Source organism: Synchytrium microbalum, assembly GCF_006535985.1.
Source record: "Synchytrium microbalum strain JEL517 chromosome Unknown SmJEL517_scf0001, whole genome shotgun sequence".
NCBI lineage: Eukaryota > Fungi > Chytridiomycota > Chytridiomycetes > Synchytriales > Synchytriaceae > Synchytrium > Synchytrium microbalum.
The window spans coordinates 1149206-1170238 of record NW_022158350.1 but is presented as its reverse complement, the minus strand read 5'-3'; the positions used below and the strand labels follow the sequence as shown (position 1 = coordinate 1170238).

Sequence of the window (21033 nt, the reverse complement as noted above, 5' to 3'; positions counted from 1 at the left end):
CTCGATCCACTCACCCTCATACTACTTCTTCCAGGATGTGGCGGTCGTCGCACGTATTCGCACTTTTGCTGCAGCTAGATCCACGAGGCCTGTATCCAGTGCTCACTGCATCGTCACACTCGTATTACTGTGACTACTCACCACGAGTCCTCTCCATTCTCTTACAATCTGGTATATCACCCGGCGTGCTCGGCGAGGCCCTATGGGAATACGCTCAAAAGGATGTTTCGGAGGTATGTCTCTCTCAATTCAAACAAGCGAGTGGACCATACCTAACTCCCCGTTTTCAACAGTGGTGGCATCTCCTCCAAGCCATAGACGATACCCTCGTAGATGAAATGATTGCCAGTGTAGCTAGATGTGAAAACGTGGACCTGAGAACTGCGTATCAGCAGCTCAGGTTTCATAGCTTACGGCCCGACACATCGTCAAGTTGTGCTGAGAGTCATGGAATGGACTTTGATGTTGATAATAGTACGCCTGTGCCTGCTCTTGCTACAATAGATGACGGGGCATCTGATACGTGGAGACAGGAACGAATCACGATGAAGGAACAGGCTCTGGTTGTTGATGGGTCGGCGTGGAATTCGAATCAGCATGTGAATGTGTTTAATAAGAGGACTTTGTCTGAATGGTAGAAGAGGAGTGCCGGAGTGGAGGGGGGAGGACAAATATTGGGTGGTCCGGTACTAGTAATTTGTACGTTGGCAAATGTACATATATATGATTTTGGATTTTGGAACTCAAAGAGCTCAAGTCTGTTTCAAGTACTTCGTGATGACCGTAAAGGACGTAATTTGTAGTTAATTTGGTAGTCAAAGGTCACCTTAAGTTTCACGTTAACAATCTCTTCAGACCCGAAGTAGAAGGAGATACACTCAAAGCTTTAATTTAAGCCTTGATTATCATAAGTAGTCGCGGATCACTTCACGACAGCGCAAACATCTCTATGTGCTGTCACGGCCATTCGAAGATTCGCATATGATCTTTTATCAAAAGAGAGGAAAGAAGGTATAAAGCTCTTACAAAAAAATGCTACTAGTATAAAAAAATGTACCATAGGAAATGGTCCCTCATGTTTGAAACAACCTCAAAACTATAACTTTATATTTGCAACCCTTGATTTCTGATTGTTTTGAGTTCGCCACAATTGAGCTGATTTGAGGCGTATAAGACTTCTATTAAACGTATCAAGCAAAATAAAGACCAAGACAGAGAAGTATCAAAAAGACTATGTAACAGAATTTTATGTATGAGGAATCCCAAAGGTGCAAAGGTGTGTTTTTGTGGCTTTTCAAACTTTTCAGTTCACATTCACATTCCCATTAACAATAACTCGAACCACTTCATTCGTGGTATCACTTCCAACCCACATGGCACCATATCGATCAACCACTACACCAGTTGGTCTGAAGCATGACGAAGAACCACTACCAACACATAGCGTCTGATAGTTTATCTGTGCTACGAGCTGGTCTTCTACTCCTGTTGGAAGATAATGGGTATCGTTCGACATCTTGTATTTTCTGACAGAGTAGCCAACTGGTATTGTGCGGTCCCAACTGTAGGGTGAAGAGGGGTGGAAGGTTAGCAACCGGTGCTTCAACTGTACTGTAGCAACAAGTCACAGTTTTTTTTGTTACCTTCCGTGGAAGGAGACAATTAAATCGTGTACCCATTCACAGGGTATAGAGTATGCGGTTGTTCCACATCCATTTGCTGTGGATGAGACGAATAGGCCGCCTATTGGGGTAGCATGTCCCTCCTATTGTAAACAAGAATATTTAGGAATTTCGCGTTGAACGATCGAATCCAAGTAGCACAGACACATACAAAAGTGTAGGCTGGCGGTTTATTGTTGGCAGTGTTTCGACACCAACCATCTGGGTCTGACTGCTTCTGAACCACATCTGGTAAAACGGAATGCAGGGATTTTAGGGTTTTTTCTGTCTGCAAGAGCCAACAACGTATTCAAGCAAGACTAACCGTAAAGGCCACTATGTAAATAAACCCAAATTAAGAAGAAAGAGGCACCGTTAGGCATGTATATAATGGATTAACCATCCATGAGTTACCTCCAATTATAAAAGTCGTCCTGGGCGTATTGCACTCCTCGAGTGGTAGAGTTTTGCCAACTGCCTGTAATGTTGCCAGCTGTGAAACAATACGGATATCCATACTAAGAAACGAATGATGAGCTAAGAGGGCTAAACAAAATAACAGCTGATCCACTTACAGCAGTCCCAGCAGGCCCAGTCAACAGATTCAATTCTTCGGCGGGACTCGTCTCATGAATATCAACACCTCCATTCAAATCCGTCCTGAGTAGATTATCCGGACCAATATCAATCTCCCATAACCGATTCATATGGTCGAAAAACAGTCCAATCGAGTTTCTTAATCCATCAGCCCACACTTCTCCCTGTGAGAAATCATATCCACCAGCTGGGAAGTTGTTGTCGGTAGTCATGTTGAATCGACGCACTTTATCTCGTGTTGTGGTATCTGGATCAATATTATTTAGAGCTCCTACGTTAATGTAGAGGAAGCCGTCGTTGCCGAATGCTAGTTCTCGAGTAAAGTGGCCCATGTTGACGCCGTTCTCTACCAAGTTTGGGATGTTGAATACGACGACTGTGCCGGCTATAGATGATATTAAGGATCTTGCTCCGGGTATATACGGCCAGCGATACACTATTGATGCAAGCGTTAGCGGTTGAGTCCAGAACCTTGAAAGTACTAACGGTCTAGCGGTTTAAGTCCAGAGCAGCAGTCTTGGCGATCATACCTGTGGTCGGAGAAGAAGCATACAAGTAGTTTCCTCTTATTTGCATGCCATGAGACAGTCCAAGGCCGGCATTGCCAGCATCTATCAAGACAGTCGACATGTACATGCCAGAATCCGGAGATTCCGCTGTATCAGGATAACATACTAGGATCTGCTGAGCGTCCCTCGCTAGAAACAGTATATCTCCAGTATAGGGATCCTCTATTATCTTCCTGACTCCTGCTCCTACGCATGCTGTATAAGCGTACAGTCCTGCTGTGGTTTGCAGTTTTGGGTGAGCTGCCGGAAGTGAATATGACAAGGTAATGTAGCTAAGAAGTATGAGGGCTGATAACAGGCCTCTCTTGCGGGCCATCTTCTTCCCTAATCGGTGTGATTGCCCTTACAGATGTAACTTTTCGGTTTTTGCAATGTTGCCGTTGAAGGTTGACGTACAGCCAGTACCAGAATTGTGTGGGGTCTGAGACCGGAACGCGCTTGTATGGTAAGATATCATCATTTTGCCCGGATCAACTTCGAACTATGGGAGATCAACTCGTGTTTGAGTGTCGGCAAAACACCACATATTTATTCTGTTCTCAGCTAAAGCACCTAGTCAAAAGTGTTGATAATGCAAATAATTCTCTAAGTGTTGTAGAACCGATATATATTTAGTGGTTGGCAAATGCTTTATGTACATTTGGGTTCACAAGCTTTCTATATGGGTTTAGTTGTTCTAAAGGTCTTAATTATTAAGCTCTAAAGTTTTGGTAGTGTAGTATCAGTGATATCCATACTCGTATCTCGTGTTTCAGCCTCATCACCACTCTGATCATGTTGCAGCTCTACTTCGTTAACCTTCACATCTCCATGGAAACTAACGTCCTCATCTTGTGGATGATGTCGCAGCTCTGGATTCTCCCCATTAAACTTGAAGAGTAAGACAATAGCAGCTAGTACCATTGAAGCTACAGAGCACCAGAAGGCACCTTGATATCCAAGTATCAAGCTGGGTCTTGAGTCGGCTATGGCTGATTCTATGGCCAAACCAACAGCATTGCCAAGCGATATCGCCGTATTGAAGACTCCACCAGCAATAGACCTCGATTTCGGTGCTACAGCTGATATGCAAATGATGGAAGAAATGTTGAAGAAGACGTCATAACCACCAACAATCTAGGGGAGAGTTTGATCAGTTGCAGCTGCAGTAAATTGAATGTAACCAAGTGTCCACACCAGGATAAGCGATGGAAGAGGCAATGTCCAATAGTTAGTGTCTCCACCAGTTACAGCAAACAAGAGACACGCTGTAGTCATAAACAGTATCGACATCATCATAAACTTTCTAAAGTTTCTGAGCTGGTTTGCGATAAACCCGGTTGCAAGAGCTGTAACAAATCCAGATCTAAAAAAAAGGAAAATTAGGACACGCTATACAAAAAGTGACAGCCATTTACTTACATGGCCATGGGTATGAAGCCAATAGCTGCTTGAAGAGCTGTTCTCATTGTGATATTCTGGAAGTATAGATTCACATAATACACATAACACTGGAAGCCCATTCCGACCAAAAATGCGGCGACGATGATTACTATTACATCCATGGCTTGCCAGACTTCGACTGGAACCAAAGGATTCGAGACTCGTTTCTCCCATAAGATAAAACCGACTAACAGTAAGATTGCGAGTATCAGACAGGCAATGACTGATGGAGTAAGCCAGCCAGAACCGGGGGCAGACCTATTTTGATTTGACTTGAATGGCTATGCTTATGATGCAGAACTGACAAAACGTCAAGGCCAAACTAGCACTTACGTTAGAGCAAAGTTGAAGAGAATCACAGTAACTGTTATCAAGGCAGCACCAACAGAATCAAATGACTTCATGTCAAAGGTCATGCCTGCCTTATCTGCAGGCAATACAAATATTCCAAGAAGGAGCAAAATGCCAGATAGTATGGCCTGCACGTAAAATACAAATCTCCATCCAACAGAGGAGACCACCAGAATACCTCCTAGAAATATAGCAACAGCAAAAGAAGCTGGGGCAGTGCATCCATAAATCGATATGGCAATATTCCTAGCCTTCGGAGTCACAAAGTAAGCCCCCAATATTCCGTTTGCTGCAGGAACTGTTGCAGCGGTAGCGACTCCTTGCATTGCTCGAGCAACGAAGAGCACTATTGAGTTTGGAGCGACTGCACACACGATGGACCATATCAACATCCAAACGAATCCAGTTACAAAGACACGTTTTCTACCGACCTAGAGACACACAAACTTGTTAAAAAATACGTGGCTTTCATAGAAACAATATGGGTTTAGCGTACTTGATCTGACAATCTACCAAAGAAAAGCAACGTTCCAGAGAAGGCTAGTTGATACGCCGTCACAACCCATTGGAGATTGGCATCTGGAATGTTTAAAGCAGCTTGGATAGCAGGCAAAGCAATGTTTGGACCTAATGATCAAACTAGTTTAGTCTTTTGCACGATGTTTCGGTTCGATATATTGCGATTGAAAGAGCCAGCGATCAAGAAGATCGTTTGCTTCATACCGCTAGCATTGTTGACATTCTGATACATGGCCTAAAAATTGACAAAATCACATCAGTCCGGTGTTGAAATTGTCAAGAAAATGTCCACTATTTAAACTCACTCCGCAAAGAGTGAGCATGAACAAGGTAACTGTGACAGCCTCCTTGAATGTCATGGGTGCCTCTGCCATCTTTCCATCAGCAGCCTCCAGCTTCTTGGAGCTCATCTTTGTTAAAACAATGTAATTGCGGATTGTTGAACCGGAAGCGTTTTTTTTGCAATCGATAATCGATGACTAATGACAGAAACAGCGAGCGGAACGAGAATGGAGCAACCTGATGATTTCTGGACGAACATATGATGATTTTTAAAAATTTAAAACTATGGATCTACCACAACTTTACAGAGATCAAAAAATTCAACCACTTGGCATACGCAATTTCGACAAGATCACCCCTGCGGTCGGTCACTTTATTTATTACCATCCCCAGGTACCTGGCCCTCCCTATATAGTGATGATTCAGTTTCTTACAAGACCTGCAGAACTAGCTCCAAAACCAAGCATTGGAATAGCTGTTGATCTAGGACAAGTTCCAACTAGCAGCCAAGTAGGGAAATGTGACATACCTTCATTCCCTTCTTGCCACCATCAATCCAGGAAGTAACCCACCCACCTAGTCAACAAACGTCAAGTTCTGCCGGTACATAATCTCCTGACTTTCAAACCGACGTACCGTAGAAATCTCCGTCTTGAGCTTGAACACGTTCATCGTCCACATAACAATCAAATGGGGTGGCATAAAATGAAAGGTGATCCTTCAGAGCAGCATACTTTGAGCTTGGTTGTGGGTAAAACCACACACGTGAATTGATTGTCTTGCCATTCACCACAACATCATAGTATCGAGCTGCTCCCTTCCATTCGCAAAACGTTGATCGTGCGTTCTGTTTGAAATATTCCATTTTAACGTCAGAAGGTGGAATGTAGTAGGCTACAGTGTCGGTGAATGTGTTTGTAAGTCGTCGAGGCAATAGAAGCGTCCAGTAAACAGACAAGCGGGAACACATATTTACTTGGTGGATGAGAGGTTTCCAATATACGGTAAGCATGGGTTGTATCAGCTAGTACGATTCCATCAAGCAGCACTTTCAAGTGATGTCTTGTCGGTTCGATAGCCGGCGGACTAGAGAAAGCGAATCGAGGTCAGCCACTGTGATGTAAATGTCCCAAACGACCTTACCGAGGATAGTCCCATACTAATTTGAATGGTAAGATCAGTGTCGTCCGAACAAATTAAATGGATACAGAGTGTTGCCAGAACTTACCACTTTCTTTCTTTATGGCAGTAGTCATATTGGCTCTTAAAAGCCTCGTAGCTACACTTTTATTTAGAGGAAACACGGTTGACGTAGTTCTCTCTACGAATTGCGAAAGCTGCTGATGATTTGGGCTGAAGAATGGGAAGGCGGTGTCAGAACACAAGAGTTCTGAACCAATCTTTGTAAGTCGTATTGTTCAGCTCTGGGATAGATTTTCCGCTCGTAATATTAAGGGACGTCGAACTTTGCAAACACTTTTCCTCGTGGTCGTTCCTTCACCGCATTATTCAAATATGATCTCAAACTTCATGCTGTAGTCATGAGCAATATATACCTCAAATCAAGACTAAAATAAGATCGTGGTTATGTAAGTAATTTTATCACCTCCTTTACGACGCAATCTCTTCGATCTTCACAGTTGCGTCCAAAACCATTGATTTGCATGGGACTCAGAAAATAGGGCCCAACCGCACGCGTCGTAAGCCTTATTGATGCGGGATGAAGTGAACCATGTATTTTGTCATCAAGCAAAGAGGACTTGGATGACCAATCTACAGACAGGTCTAAAATGCTGCGCAGAAAAAGCGATTGGCATGTCAAACTCAACCTTCTTTGGCCACCAATGCTTCCGAAATGAGAGTGCTACGTTGCCTTACGTGCCTCTTTGCTTTAATTGTTAGTTCTGCTTGCACTATACAGATAACTGGCACTGGGTCAACGTTAGCATCGCAAGTGTATCAAAGATGGTAAGAATTTTCGAATTTTCGTCCTGTAAGCCAATTAATTTAATGTTTACTAACTCAATCACGTACACCAGGTCAGATCTGTATCCGGCCACGCAGACAAGTCGTTCCGTTCAATTGTCGACTTCTTATTTGAGCGGAGGGATCAATACTCAACTAATTGACCAGTCGCTCATTTACCCAAACAATCCCAACAACTACCCAATTTACTACTCTGCAAGTGATGTTCCACTCTCGACATCTGAATTGAGTACAGCAAGTCAATTGAATGAGGTCATTTACACGATACCAATGCTGGCAAACGCAGTCGCATTGATGTACTACATTCCTAACTCGAGTTACCCTTTAAACCTGACTCGAGATGCCTTCTATAACATATTTACCGGCAACATCACTCAATGGGACGATCCAACAATCGTAGCCACAAATCCTAATCTCGCCGATCAACTCAGTGGAAGGACAATCAATTTCTTTGTGAGAGCTGATCAAGGCTCACCTACCGACACGATCATACGAGCATTGAACTCGATAAGACCATCAAACACAACCAACAAGCTGATATTCAGAAGAGCGTTAGCTGCTGTAACATCTTCGCCAATGATGGCACTCACAATTCTGAGGACGCCATACAGCATTGGGTATATTGAGTGGGAGTACGTTTCACAGTATTTGGGGACTAGTGCCAATATTATCAACAAGGCTGGTGTTGCCGTTGCGCCTTCTTCTCTATCCCTACAATCTGCTATGAACGATTATTCATCGGCTGTGGTCAATACCTCGGCTCCATTTTTCCTCTCGATTGTGGATGGTTCTGGGAATCAAAGCTATCCCTTATCATATCTCACGTATTTTGCTATACAGAAAGGATTCCCTTCAAATTGTGAAATAGCATATGAATTACTCAGATGTGAGTCTTGGCCTGCACGAATTACATCAAAAGCTTCAGGATGATTGAATTTTAACCTTAACTTAAAACAGACATGTATTGGTGCTACTGGGATCCATTATCAGCATCAGTTGCTCGCTCATATAATTTTGAGCCACTTGCTTCCTCATACATTACCAACTTTGTCAATCCAATTTTGGGCACACTTTCATGCAGCACGGGACTTATACTTTGGGATGCAGTGCAGCGAGACGTTTCCAATGAGAAGAACGTATGTCAATACCTCTGTGAGAAGGTATCGTGTAGTGGACTCAATCGTTTTTGGCTATTAGAACACTTTGGGAAGCCTCTTCACAGCAGGCACAATCACAGCCGGCTGTCTTATCCTCATTACGATATTGGGACTTGTGATTTACTGGAGGAGATTGGCGAAAAGTGTTTCTGCGATAAACCAAGGAGATATCACTTTGAGGAGAAGGCCGTCAAACGGAGGATCCTCACAACGCAAATTGATTCTGGGACTGCTTTTCACTAGGCACGAGACGAATCTGATCATTCTCAAGTATATGGGGAGTGTGATAATGAGTGTAGCTGGTGTAAGAAACTACGATTGGTTTTGCATAATCGAAAATGTAATCTGATTTCTTTTCGCAAACTTTTAGGTCGCTTTGGTATTGAACAGCGTTGTGATTTCAAGCAAAACAACATTGAAACTGACTAGGCCTCGCAATATAGGACTTTGTGTCATTTCAAACCTTGCCAGCCGGAGCTATGTTATCAAGCGCTTACATGGGTGTCATCATAATAGGCGCAGGTAACTTGAAAGAAGAAACAGAACTCGTGGACTAAGCGAATTTCCGAATCGAAGCTCAACTAACTTGAAAATTTCGTCAACAGTCTGCGCCACAATTTCAACTGTCCTGGATGGATATCTCGCCTTCTTACAGATATCCTTCCCTACAATTTGGAAGGAGGTGGACGTTGCTATTGTGTCCTGCCAACCCTTCGTTCACTACTTCAAGATGAAGTCCACTGGACTCAGTGAGCTTGGAATTCAAGTCGCATTCAAGATGCTCCAACAGATTGTTGTTGTATCTGTTGCTAGAGCTGTTCCTCTAATGTGTAAGTATTCGTTTCGCTTGAGAGGCAAAAGAATATTGTAACGAAGTGCTTTATTAGTGAGAGATACACCAGTCTTGATCCTGTCAGTCATAATCGTTAGTAAGTAAAATTGCTGCGCTGCAACTCAGATCTGCAATAATCTTAAAAACTGGTTGGTTTTATTAGCTCAATCAGTCTCATTCAACCAAGTCCTCATCCTAAACTTTGGTTTCAAAGCAATCTTATTCGGCTACAAATCCCAACAACTGTTCGAAACCGTCGTGCTAATGAGACGCTACATCAACGCGCGTGTAGCTCTCAAGAACAATGAAACAGAGCTCCACGCCTCGTTCAACCCCCACAACCGCCACAACGATGTCCTATCAGGGGCAATAACACCAACAATGGACATCAAATCACCAATCCACAAGACAATAGACAGTGTCCGTTTCCAAGTTGATTCCAAACCACCTTTCAACGCATCGATAACAAGCACACCAATATCAGAGCATCCGCCTATACCACCTGCCAGATCACGGTCTTTGAAGCCTACATACCCGGGAAGCAACAAGAGACTTCCACGATCACCAGGAGAGCTAGCAAGTCCAACGTTAGATGATGAGGATGATGAGATGACACCACGAAACTTGCATCCGTTAACGATACCGAGTTATAGTCAAAGCCAGATTGATGAGATTGAGACGGTGCCAACACCTGTTTGGAAGATGATGGTGGAATCGATTACAACTGGGGTTAATCCAAATCCGGAGACGCCCTCCAGAGCTGCCTCGCTACGTGCAAGGACTTCCCCTTCAGCTAAATCATAAATTTAATACTCTGTTTAAGAATAAATTTGTTCTGTATGCAAACATAGTTTCATTCGCTCCAAACAACAGAAATACTGAACTATCATTGTTGTATATTTGTGTGTATTGTATATGCTTTTGTCTTAGCTTACAAAGAATATCGAAAAATCCAACTCATTGACATACATTTTAAATCAAACGCAACCACCATCCACAATGTATACACATTTATTTGACAACGAACTGTGATAACTCTTCAGGCGCTAGCTTAGCCTGTCGAAGAATTTGAGACATTATAACACCGACATCATAGGCAGGTACTTTTAATCGTCTGAGCAAGTTTTTCAATTCAATGCTCGACTTTTTCGGCGACTCGACTACCAAGGCCTCGCGATTATTCGTAGGGCCTTTAATTAAGCGGTCCTTCCAGCCTTGTATGGAGGGTATTAAAATAAGCTAAAGAAGCAAAGTAGTGTGAGCCAGTTGCTAAAACATGCTGAATGGCTTCTCGTGTTTTTGTTTGGTTCGAGCTTACCTCTCCTCCTCCAGCTTCCACTGCCGTTTTCCATACTTCGACCATCTGTTGCGAACCACCACACTGATCAACCAATATCGTGACATTATCAAATACGTGTCCTCGAAGGTTGCTTTTTAGAGACACCTCAAAATTGAATTTGAACTCTTTCTCTCTCTTTGCATCTCGTAAAATAAACGGCTGTGGATCTAGTGGAACAAAAAAATAGTCAATCAGAGCATTCCCATATCACTAATGCAGACATCTCTAAGCAACGGATTCTTACCAACAAGAGAATGCTTCTTTTTACATTCCTTAATCCATTTCAAGTCCAGAATGTACTTGACATTCCTAGTCGATAATGCAACCAACAACTTCTGTGATCTCGTAAACTTGCTGGCTATTAAATGAGTACAGTCCTTGATTTGGTCCACTTCAACTCCACCTAATTCGATCAAGGCCTAGAACCAACGCACCAGCGCCAACGTTAATCCAACAAAAACATGGCGAAATGTTACGGAATCTTCACCGACTTACCGATGACGCAGGTTCAATCTCCTCACCAATCATACCAGTCAACATGAATCGCACAACTACAGGCACCTTTTCTGCAACATCCCGTTTCCTCTTGTTTGAGCTGCTACTTGAAGGAGTAGTGGCATGGTCTCCTTTTGCCTTTTTACGTGCAGAAAACTCACTATTTTCTACATCAGAAGGCCCATCATAATCAAATTCAGGACTCGACTGCTGTTCCTCCCTTTCTCGGCTTCGCTTTTTGGATTGAGAGGGAGTTGGGGCTCTCGGTTCAGGCACTTCTTCTTCAAGTTCGTCAAACTCGTCATCATTGTTGTCCTTGTTGTAAACAACAAACTGTCGTCGTTGTTGATGTACACTCGTCTCCTTTTGCGGTGTGTTCTTGACGACTTCTGTACGAAAATCGTGCACTTCTTCGACCTCATCGTCATCAATAATCGTGACTGATATAGCTGGTAGTACGTTCTTTACTGTCGTGGAAGGTTTATTAGATGACGAGGGTGTGGCAGTAGTAGGCTTAACTGTTTGTTGAGGGAGTGGTTTATTACTAGTAGTTGGAGCTGATGGTGAATTAGCCGCTGGAGTCGCCTTTACTGGTGTACTGTCATTCGATGATACATCAGCAGATTTGCCTCTAGCAACCTCGTTCACACTGGCTTCTGGTTGTTTAGATCCGGAGGAGACGCCAGTTGAAGCGACCGAGGATGCGCGATGTACTTGCTTTTTACCACCATCAACATCAGATGAAGGGCCTAATGTTTCCCTGCTGACCTTCTGTTTACCAACACCACTACCATTTGATGCAACAGATGACTCTCTAGCAGCTTTTTTACCACCATCGCCACTAGATGCGGCAACAGATGATTCCCTGTTTGCTTTTTTAGCATGATCTTCAGCAGGACTACTAGTCGATCTTCCATCAGCTACTATTGGTGCAGCTACAGCCGCTCCCTTGCCCACAGATGCAGCTGGAATTGATGATGCTCGTGCTGCACTACTACTAGATGCTACGTTATTACTAGTAGGAGCAACAACAGCAGCAATCGCTGATGCTAACTCTGCAACCACATTCGAAGTATGATTTTGATTAGCAGGAGCTTCTTCTGGACGCGTTATTGGTGGTGTCTTGACTTTCGGGGGTTGATATAAGGGTGTGATTGGCACCTGTCCTGCTGGTTTGCGAATCACGGTGGGTTTAGCTTTAGGAGGAGTCGGAGGTGGAAATATTGGTGGATCTGTGAGCATTGTTGGGACTTTTGGGAGTGGTGAAGATTTTACATAATTGTTGTTATTCGATGCGAGTCTTTTAGAAGATGCTGGTGGAGTAGATGGGTTCACTGTTTCGTTTGTGGCTGAAGATTTAGATGGAGTCATGGGTTGAGCTGATGGTTGAGTAATACTAATTGCTGATGCCACAGGTTTACTCGCTGATGACACAGGTTTAGATGAGCTAGCGAGGGTACCGCTTGTTGATGCAATGGAACTTTCTTTAGATGCTGCAGGTGGATTTGGTGTGGCACTCCTGTTACGATCGAAAGTCGGCCTCGTAAGGTTGGGAGCTGCTGCAACAACCTTTGGACCTGCTTCTGTCGCTGCTGACACTACCGCAGCGTCTGCTGCGTCAAGCAATTTAGCTGGACCCTTGGCTACTTCAGCACCTTCGGGCTTCTTGACTGCAGCCTTGACAACTTCGGGCTGTTTGGATGTAGCAGGTCGAGTCGCCTCCACGTTGCTGCTACCACTACCATTGCTAACGGATGGTACTTCCGTCCTCTTCTCAGTCTGTTTCACAGCAACATTAACTGTTTTACTTGGCGTTGGTGGTTGAGGTGACTGTGTTATACCAGTATCCTTCAATACCGATAGACCAAGCGATGGAGCTGGTGATGCATCTTTTGTCTTCTCTGCAGAAGATGTGGCGTTCGTTTGTTGATGAGGAGACTGTGATCTGCCAGAATCCTTCACTACGTTCTGGAAACCACGAGATGGAACTGAAGATTTTTTCAAGGTGTCCATTGCAACCTGAGTAGTAGCTGGCACTCTGAGAGTTGACGATCCATTCTCTACAATTAGTTGATTCTCACTAACACTTCTACTAATCGGATCTTTATCTAATGCATTGACAATATTTGCAATGGATGCACGTGGAGATGATACTTGTTTTAGTGTTGTTGGCTGTGCTGTAGAATTATGAGATGGAGACGATATGGGTTTTGCTGCTTGGCCCTGCGCTGTATCTTTATGAGATGGAGGTAATGTTGCCTTTGGTGCTGTTGACTTTGTTGTTGTACTGTGACCGGGAGACTTTCGTGATGTTATATTATGATCAGGAGACTGTCGTGCTTCATTCTTAGATTGATTCACGTTAGATAATAGCGGATCCGAGATTCCTGCTCCTTGTGGAACAGGCGCGCCAGAGGCTATTCTTGACAAGACATTGTCAGGAATAGGACCATATTTTTCAGCAAACGCCTGTTCTGATTGTGGAGATGTTGATATGGGCTGTGATGTTGCTGGAACTAATGGTTGTGATGGAGCGGCAGCAGCAGTAAAGCTGAAGCCGATGTTGCCCGAGGCTGCTGGAAGTGGCGTTGAAAACGAGAAGCCTGTGCTTACAACTAGGTAAAGAAAGGGCGATTAGTTGATATTTTCCATCTCGCTACTCGAACAACGGATTTCGAACCTGCAGCAGTGACCAATGGAAACCCAAAAGTAGTCACGGGTAACCTTGTTGTTGCTGTTGGCGTTGGGGCCACCATCGGGAACCTGAACTGTGGCTCCGCTGGGAGACTGACCACACCACTGCTTACAGCAGGAGCAGAGATATTTACTGTTGCCTTGTTTGTGGAAGCTCCGTTACTACTGGTAGGCCCACCGCCAGTATAAGGACTACTATGAGAAGTACTGCTTACAGCTGGTGCAGCAGGACTGCTCGTTGCTGTAGTGGTACTATTACTCATCGGAGCAGATGTACCAGCAGCGAGGCTACTTCTCATGTCGAGCTCATTAATTATCGAAGCTGGGATACTAACAGTAGATGTAGCGGTGGTCATCACACCATTCCTAGGGGCAGCACTACCATTTATAGGAGCACCATTCGCTGAAACGTGTGGTGAAGTCGATGGGATGTGAGTACCTGAGCTGGCACCACGATCCGTATCGGGACCTGTATCATCTGATGATCGAATTGTTTCAAAAAATTCAGGAGTTCCCGTAATCATTTCGAGGAGATTCCTGTGTTGGTTGACATCATACGAAGTCCTAAATCCTGGTAGAGGTTCACCAGTGCCATTGGTCTTCGTGCTAGCAGTTCGTACTGCTTGAGGTCTAGTTGGTGTCGCTGGTGTTTCATCATCTTCTAGATCTATGAGTTCCACATTTTTGGTGCGATTCATTGTTACAGATTTATGACTATTTGTGAGAATCGAGTTGGGTGGTGCATGAGCTAATGGACTGACGATACTCAAAGCTTTGCCTTCCTGTCGTATAGTTCTGGCAATGACTTGCTCATCGACCATTGTGTTTCCGACAAGAGCTTGTATGCATAAAGGGAAATATATGTACGGTGCTCTAGCCCTCTCAAGCATGGCCCCTTTGGCGTACGAGTCTACACAATGAAGTAGCGACACGAATGAGTAACCGAAACTGGCGCAAGATCTTGAACACTTCCAGTTTACCTTCCAACCAGAAATGATTCAAAACAGGAACATCGAGGTCGAATGCCTTGTTCAAGTCTTCTCTACTTGCAGTCAGACAACATATCAATGCTGTATTCTGCCTGTCGAATGTGTTTGTGACTTTGAATCCAAGATGACCAGCCATTTCAGCTACATCTGCTACGTTCGAGAAATTGCGGAATACAATTACTGGTCTTGTCTGATTACCGCGATCACCGTCTTTGAAGAGTGGTGGATGTGGCCTAGGCTGAAGGATGTAGGGACAAGGGCGTTACTTGGTGTTCTATCAATACGAACAGCGCAGCATTAGCCTTACATAGTGTAGAAGCCTTAACTTTGGTGACTGAATATCTTGATTCAGCAATGCATCTCGAACCCATCTTGCCGTCCCAACCCATTTTCCGTGTTGTTCACCCTAAGCGATAGTCATGTTCGAATGAGCCATCGCAAACGTATTCGAAAGAAGATAAAGCGACAGAAAACGAATATTGCGAACAAGTGATCGCAAAAAAAACCGTCAAGGATGACTAAAGCAGTGTCCGTCCTTCGAAACGCAAACTTACTCTAACATAGGTTTGGCCAGTCCTTTTGGGAGTAACGACACAAGTCACTTTATTCCTATCGTATTCAGAGACAACGAGACCACCAGCCAGTATAATTTGATTACGAAGGTCGAATTCGTTGATGTTTGGATCAAAGTAAAATACATGATTGCGGAGCCACTTGTCATCGTCGGGTAGTTTGGGACGTACAGGCGGAGCTGGCGGGAGAGGTAATGCTGGGTCTTGAAGTATAGCTAGCTGCGGATAATAATACAAATGTTCAGGAAGTTTTCTGCCCAACCTAAAAGTATCGATGAAGAAGGCCGGATGTAGTAGTATTACGTCTCCGTTCTGTGCTTGAAGAAGCCTTGTCTATTAAGAAGGAAGCAACGGGTTGGAAAATTGGTGTGATCAGACCGCAACTCGAGGAACTGTACGTGATCTGGCATTTGTGATTGTACTACATGAGTGACATCTGGATCCGGATGCACTCTATATTGACCTCCGTGTGCAGCGACTCCATTGTATATGACTTGGCTTTCGTGCATTTGATTACAGAATATCACCATCCCTGAGAAGAACATCTTTGGGTCTGGTGAATAAAATGTCGGCCTGTTTATAATAAACAAGTCAGTTCAAGTCAAATCGTGCGTCATCAAGGCAAGAATGGAAAACGCTTACTCGTGCAACAAGTGTTGCTTTTGGCTGTTGATGATGTTTGGAAAGAGAGGATGATCAGTCAGTTAGTCGAGCACAAACTGGCAGAAAGCAAGGCAAGGGCAATCTCGGACATACTCGTGTGGCAAAACATTTCGTTTGCAAGCATAGATCCAGTCGGGCTATGCGAGAGACGACGAATTAAAAGCGATAGGGGTGCTGCAAGTTGACGGGACAGTGAAGGCATGCATGACATACAGTGACCAGCTTGCGGAGATCTCCAGGAGCTTGAGGTCGCTCAGGAATATCGATTGAGCGAGTTATAATGTAAGTGAGGGCAGCCGGGTCAACGACCTGACATTGAGCCAATTGCAATTCCTCTAGCAAGGCCGATAACTAGACAGTCGAGTGTTTGTAAGCATATGTAGTAGAACCGAAAGTACGAAGAACGAATAAGAAATATCATGTTGGGTTACATGGAGGGCTTCTGTCGGAGTGATGCTCCAAGGCGAAATATAGCAGAACGCTTTTGGCAGCCTATTTGGGGAAGCCATCATGTTATCGATGCGAATCCTGTATCCTATAAGACGGCTTGCACAGCTAGTGCGATGTGCCTCCTCTTTGGCCTATAGTGTATGCTCTTCTAGCTCTCTCTTGCTGTTCGGCTTGAAGTGAAACTGCTGTCAACTCTTTGCGCTTTCCATACGGCGAGGAGTAGCAATCACGTGAGTAAAGTACGATATTTTATTGTATTTTTACATATGACACGTAAATCCGCTTTTGCCTCTCTCCATTTTGAACCTCGTCCAAACTCTTAGTATTCGACCCTCCCAAGAAAACTCGATTTGTCTTAGCTTGCACAGGAGGAACGACAAGTCATTAGCAAGGTAAGATGCTAGCCAATTATAAAGAGGTTCTTGTTGCTTAGGATGTCTGCATCTGCTCTCTCCCTGTTCTCAACTTGCACTTTAAAACATTCAAACACATAAAGCTCTCAATACTTACGCAACGTACTACTATCTGTCTAGGATGGAAGCGCGTAAATCCGATTTCTCATCTATATTGCAGTCGTCCACAAACCTCACCACCCACATTGCTCCTGGCATCCCACAAATCAATCTCAATCTCAACCAGATTCATACGCAATCAAAGACATTACGTGAAAAGACTCGTGCTTCTCAACGCACAAATGCTGCGGCCCCACAGGATGTCAAAGTCACAAGGCTATTCGCCGAAACCGGCGTCAGCTTCAACTCGGAACGAGTCCAACATGCCCTCTCCCAAATATCCGCTGCTGCCCAAATAGTAGAACCTGCAAGCATAGTAGGTGATACCGATGTAGAAGGCTATCTGGCGGATCAATTGGAAAAGAGCATCTATCGAACTGTAGAAAGAACTCGCATAAAGACTCAAAAGGACTTTGATGCCCGCATGGATGCTACGTTCCAACGTGTATGGGCCGAACAAAAGAGACTCATTCTCGAAGACATATCTAGTAATGGTACCGACATGACAGGAATCATGGCTGGTGGTGCTACTCCAGTCAAGAGTTGGGCTGGTGGAATGGCTGCCGGAAAGACTCCTGCTTCCATGTCCATGACTCCTGCCGGTGCTATGGGTGGAATGGCAACAACAGGCAATATGATGAACATAAATAATACACCCCTCCCTCCTCAACTAAACCTCAACCAACAAGCGAAACTACGACAATACGCGAATGTAGTAGCATCCATAAACAACTCACGAATCAAAGACGACCCATACAAAGCCATGACCACATTTAGAGAAGTCGCCTCCAAAGTAAACGTAACAAACGATATCGCTCAAAAACAACTGGGAGACTGTTGGAGCTACTTGATCAAAGTATTCGAATCTGGAGGACCTAGTGCCATCACACGACAAGAAGAACAAATCAAACCAGAATCTAGTCTTATATTTAGAGCATGGCTTGTACGTAAAGGTAGAGAATATTTACAGGAACAAATGTGGGCTCATGTACAACTAGATGTACAACGTATGAGAGCACCACTCGGCGCATTGCCACCTCCAGAAAAAGTAGTAGCTGCATGGGTTAAGAGCATATTATATAGATTCAACAAATGGACTGCATCACCTCCACTCGTAGTAGTCAACGATACTCCAATCTGGGCGCAAGTTTTCTACTTGGTACGAACAGGGCATACAGCTCAAGCCCTCGCATTTGTAGAAACTCGCCAAAACGAATTCGAAAATGAATTTGTAACGGCATTCAAAGCATGGGTTGAATCTCCAGATCGTCGCATATCACGTCCTATGAGAGACCTCATCACATCTGTTTGGAGCACACGATTCGCAAAGCCAGCTGTACCCGAAGACCCATATAAAGTAGCTCTATTCAAACTACTAGGTCGGTGTGAATTATCGAAAAAGAACCCAGGTCAAGAAGTCGCTTCAAACGCTGAAGACTATCTATGGTATCAACTATGTCTAGTGCAAGAAGACACTACAGACTTGGCACCACCTGAAAAGTACACTATAAGAGACGTTGCCAAACATTTGATGGGCTTTGGATCTCAACATTTCGCTCCTCCTGGTAAACCACCGACTATATGGTTCCAGATACTCTTGTTGTGTGGTGAATTCGAGCGAGCTGTAGAGCATTTGGCTGCTCATCCTGATTACGGTGTTGAAGGAATTCATTTTGCTATTGCTTTGGCATATCATCAGGCACTCAGGTTTGTGGTTGAGTCGAAAAACCATTCTTTGCGGCAATCATCTGCTTGTTTTGGTTTAACTTTTCTATTTTAGAGTTCCAGAATCTCCTTATGCTGCGGATGTTGGGTTGGAGATGTGTGTCATTCGTCAAGGAGCACACTATGAAGTCGTGTACTTGAACTTCGTCAGGTATACTCCGCTCGGTTGTTGCGGTTTTTTCTTTGCTGCCCCTGAAGGCACTCTTCCTTATTTCTGTCGACATCGATGAGCAAACTATACCTGAGCCGTCTATAACATCATCATCACACTTCAAATGTAGGCTCTTACAATCATACGTGAAATTCTTTGCAAAGAGTGATCCAGCAGATGCCGTCAACTATTACAACCTCATTGGACTATATGCAGCACCGTTAGGAGAGGCCACTCTCTACCCAACCCCACGAGGCCCAGGCTCAGGTGCAACACCAGGCTCCCGCCAAACAACAAACACATCAATCCCATCATCACGAGATTACGCACGAGCACTATATAATATACTCATAGATTTGATCCTTGCAACTCGAGACTTCAAGACTCTAATCGGCGAATCACGACCAGATGGTACACGATCCGATAGTGTTATTTCCAAATCCCTATCCGTAATCCACATAAAATCCCAAGAAGAATTCTCGGCCCGTCTCGTTCGCCCTGCTGCTGAAAGAGCTGAGAAGGAAGGAAGATGGGAAGATGCACTAAAGCTACGTGATTTGGCTGGTGATTATGATGATGTAGTTGGATTATTGATTTCGAAATTGGGTGATGGGTTGATGATGAGGGCTTCTACGGCTCCTTTCGTGATGTTGCAAGAAGGTGGAGCTGCGTCTCCTCTTACGGTTGTAACGGCGCCCAAGGAGGTCGAAGAGGCAGTCAAGAATGCTGAAAGTGTAAGTAATGTGTGGGCGCTTGATACGTTTTTTTCCCCGCAAATCGTAAAAACAAACGCCCCATTACTAACAATCTTTCAACAACTAGTTGGCAGATTACTATAAAAAGAGACCCAATACTGCATCCAAGATATCAGATGCTCGACAATCTACACTCAGGATCTTGTTGGACTTGCACAAGTTCTATAGAGCCTATGAGGCCGCTCAACCAGAGGCAAGCGATCAATACCACCCTCTGCGTTTCGAATTTTTTCGCTTTCCCTAATCTGATCATCGTGTTCAATCCATAATATAGGCCGCCATGAAAATCATCGAATCCATAGGCATCCTCCCAACAACACCCGACGTAACCTCAACCCAACAAAAGGCCGAACAAGCCAAAGCACTTGATGCATCCATTATGAAATCCTTTGCATATATTATTTTGCATACAATGGGATGTCTCTACTTGCTATACACTGCTGCTGTGTCACAAATGTATGTAGATGCTGCACGAGAAGAACGAATTCGAGAATTCAAGGCCCGATCAAAAGCTATTGCACTCTTCACTGGTGTATTGCAGTTTAGAATGGCTGCTGATGCGTACTCAAGGCTTATGAGGTTTGTTGTGTATATGGAGTAAAAAAAGGCGGATACATAGATTTGTTGTTTGTAAGATGGAACGATTAAAACATAAACCACATGAGCAGGAGAAATGAAGCGAGTTAGGGGTTTACAAAATTGTCTACTTTATTGAATATTTTTTTCTACGTATAAGGGCACCTCCTCTTGTACAGTTCATCACACCTACATCTATCACCTTTTTTTTTTCTTTTATAATTTAGTCCACTACCAAACCAAGACACGACTATGAATTATTTCTTTTTCTTGTATATTCTAACCACCTTCAAGCCCAGGTGACACCAGAGACACACCCGTTACGTCTAGGAATCATGGGTCTCATCCCCATTTTCACAGCATCTTGGAATCCCAAACTACAATCCAAACCCAAGACCGCCTCACCACGAGCAAAAGCTACCAGAGCAGCAGAGACACGACCATGACTACTACGAGGTGATTTTCCTTGGAGTGCGGCACCTTGGTCATCTACCCCGACTGGACGACAATCGAACCAGATAAAACAAGTATCGGATACTTTAACACAGATCCTGCCTGTAAATAGAGCTTGGAGAGCAGATGTAGCTTCGATACCACCATACACGAGTGAGAAGACGGCAAGTGATTCAGCACCTAAAAGTGAACCGATTTTGCGTTGGTTAGTGAGGGTCGTTACATTTATGCGAAAGATATAACACAACAGGCATCAGATACAGTAGCTTACGCAGCTCATTCT

The 21033-nt window shown here is 44.1% G+C and overlaps 3 protein-coding genes across 3 annotated transcripts; 1 reads left to right on the top strand and 2 right to left on the bottom strand.

Annotated features, from left to right (window-relative positions):
* Window positions 1-3526: 3526 nt before the first annotated feature.
* Window positions 3527-5529, bottom strand: SmJEL517_g00297 (uncharacterized protein; the record flags this gene model as incomplete). Its single annotated transcript, XM_031166227.1, has 7 exons — window positions 3527-3943; window positions 4004-4172; window positions 4229-4507; window positions 4583-5031; window positions 5097-5227; window positions 5324-5354; window positions 5425-5529. 7 exons carry the CDS (start codon window positions 5527-5529, stop codon window positions 3527-3529), a joined length of 1581 nt encoding a protein of 526 aa, XP_031027774.1.
* Window positions 5530-5781: 252 nt separating this feature from the next.
* SmJEL517_g00296 (uncharacterized protein) lies at window positions 5782-6657 on the bottom strand (the record flags this gene model as incomplete). Its single annotated transcript, XM_031166226.1, has 6 exons — window positions 5782-5808; window positions 5931-5977; window positions 6038-6295; window positions 6378-6487; window positions 6545-6560; window positions 6630-6657. The coding sequence occupies 6 exons, from the start codon at window positions 6655-6657 to the stop codon at window positions 5782-5784; spliced, it is 486 nt and encodes a 161-aa protein (XP_031027773.1).
* Window positions 6658-17112: 10455 nt separating this feature from the next.
* Window positions 17113-20322, top strand: SmJEL517_g00295 (uncharacterized protein; the record flags this gene model as incomplete). The annotated part of the gene is made up of 5 exons (XM_031166225.1): window positions 17113-18797; window positions 18871-18966; window positions 19097-19700; window positions 19789-19939; window positions 20024-20322. 5 exons carry the CDS (start codon window positions 17113-17115, stop codon window positions 20320-20322), a joined length of 2835 nt encoding a protein of 944 aa, XP_031027776.1.
* Between the last annotated feature and the right edge of the window lie 711 nt (window positions 20323-21033).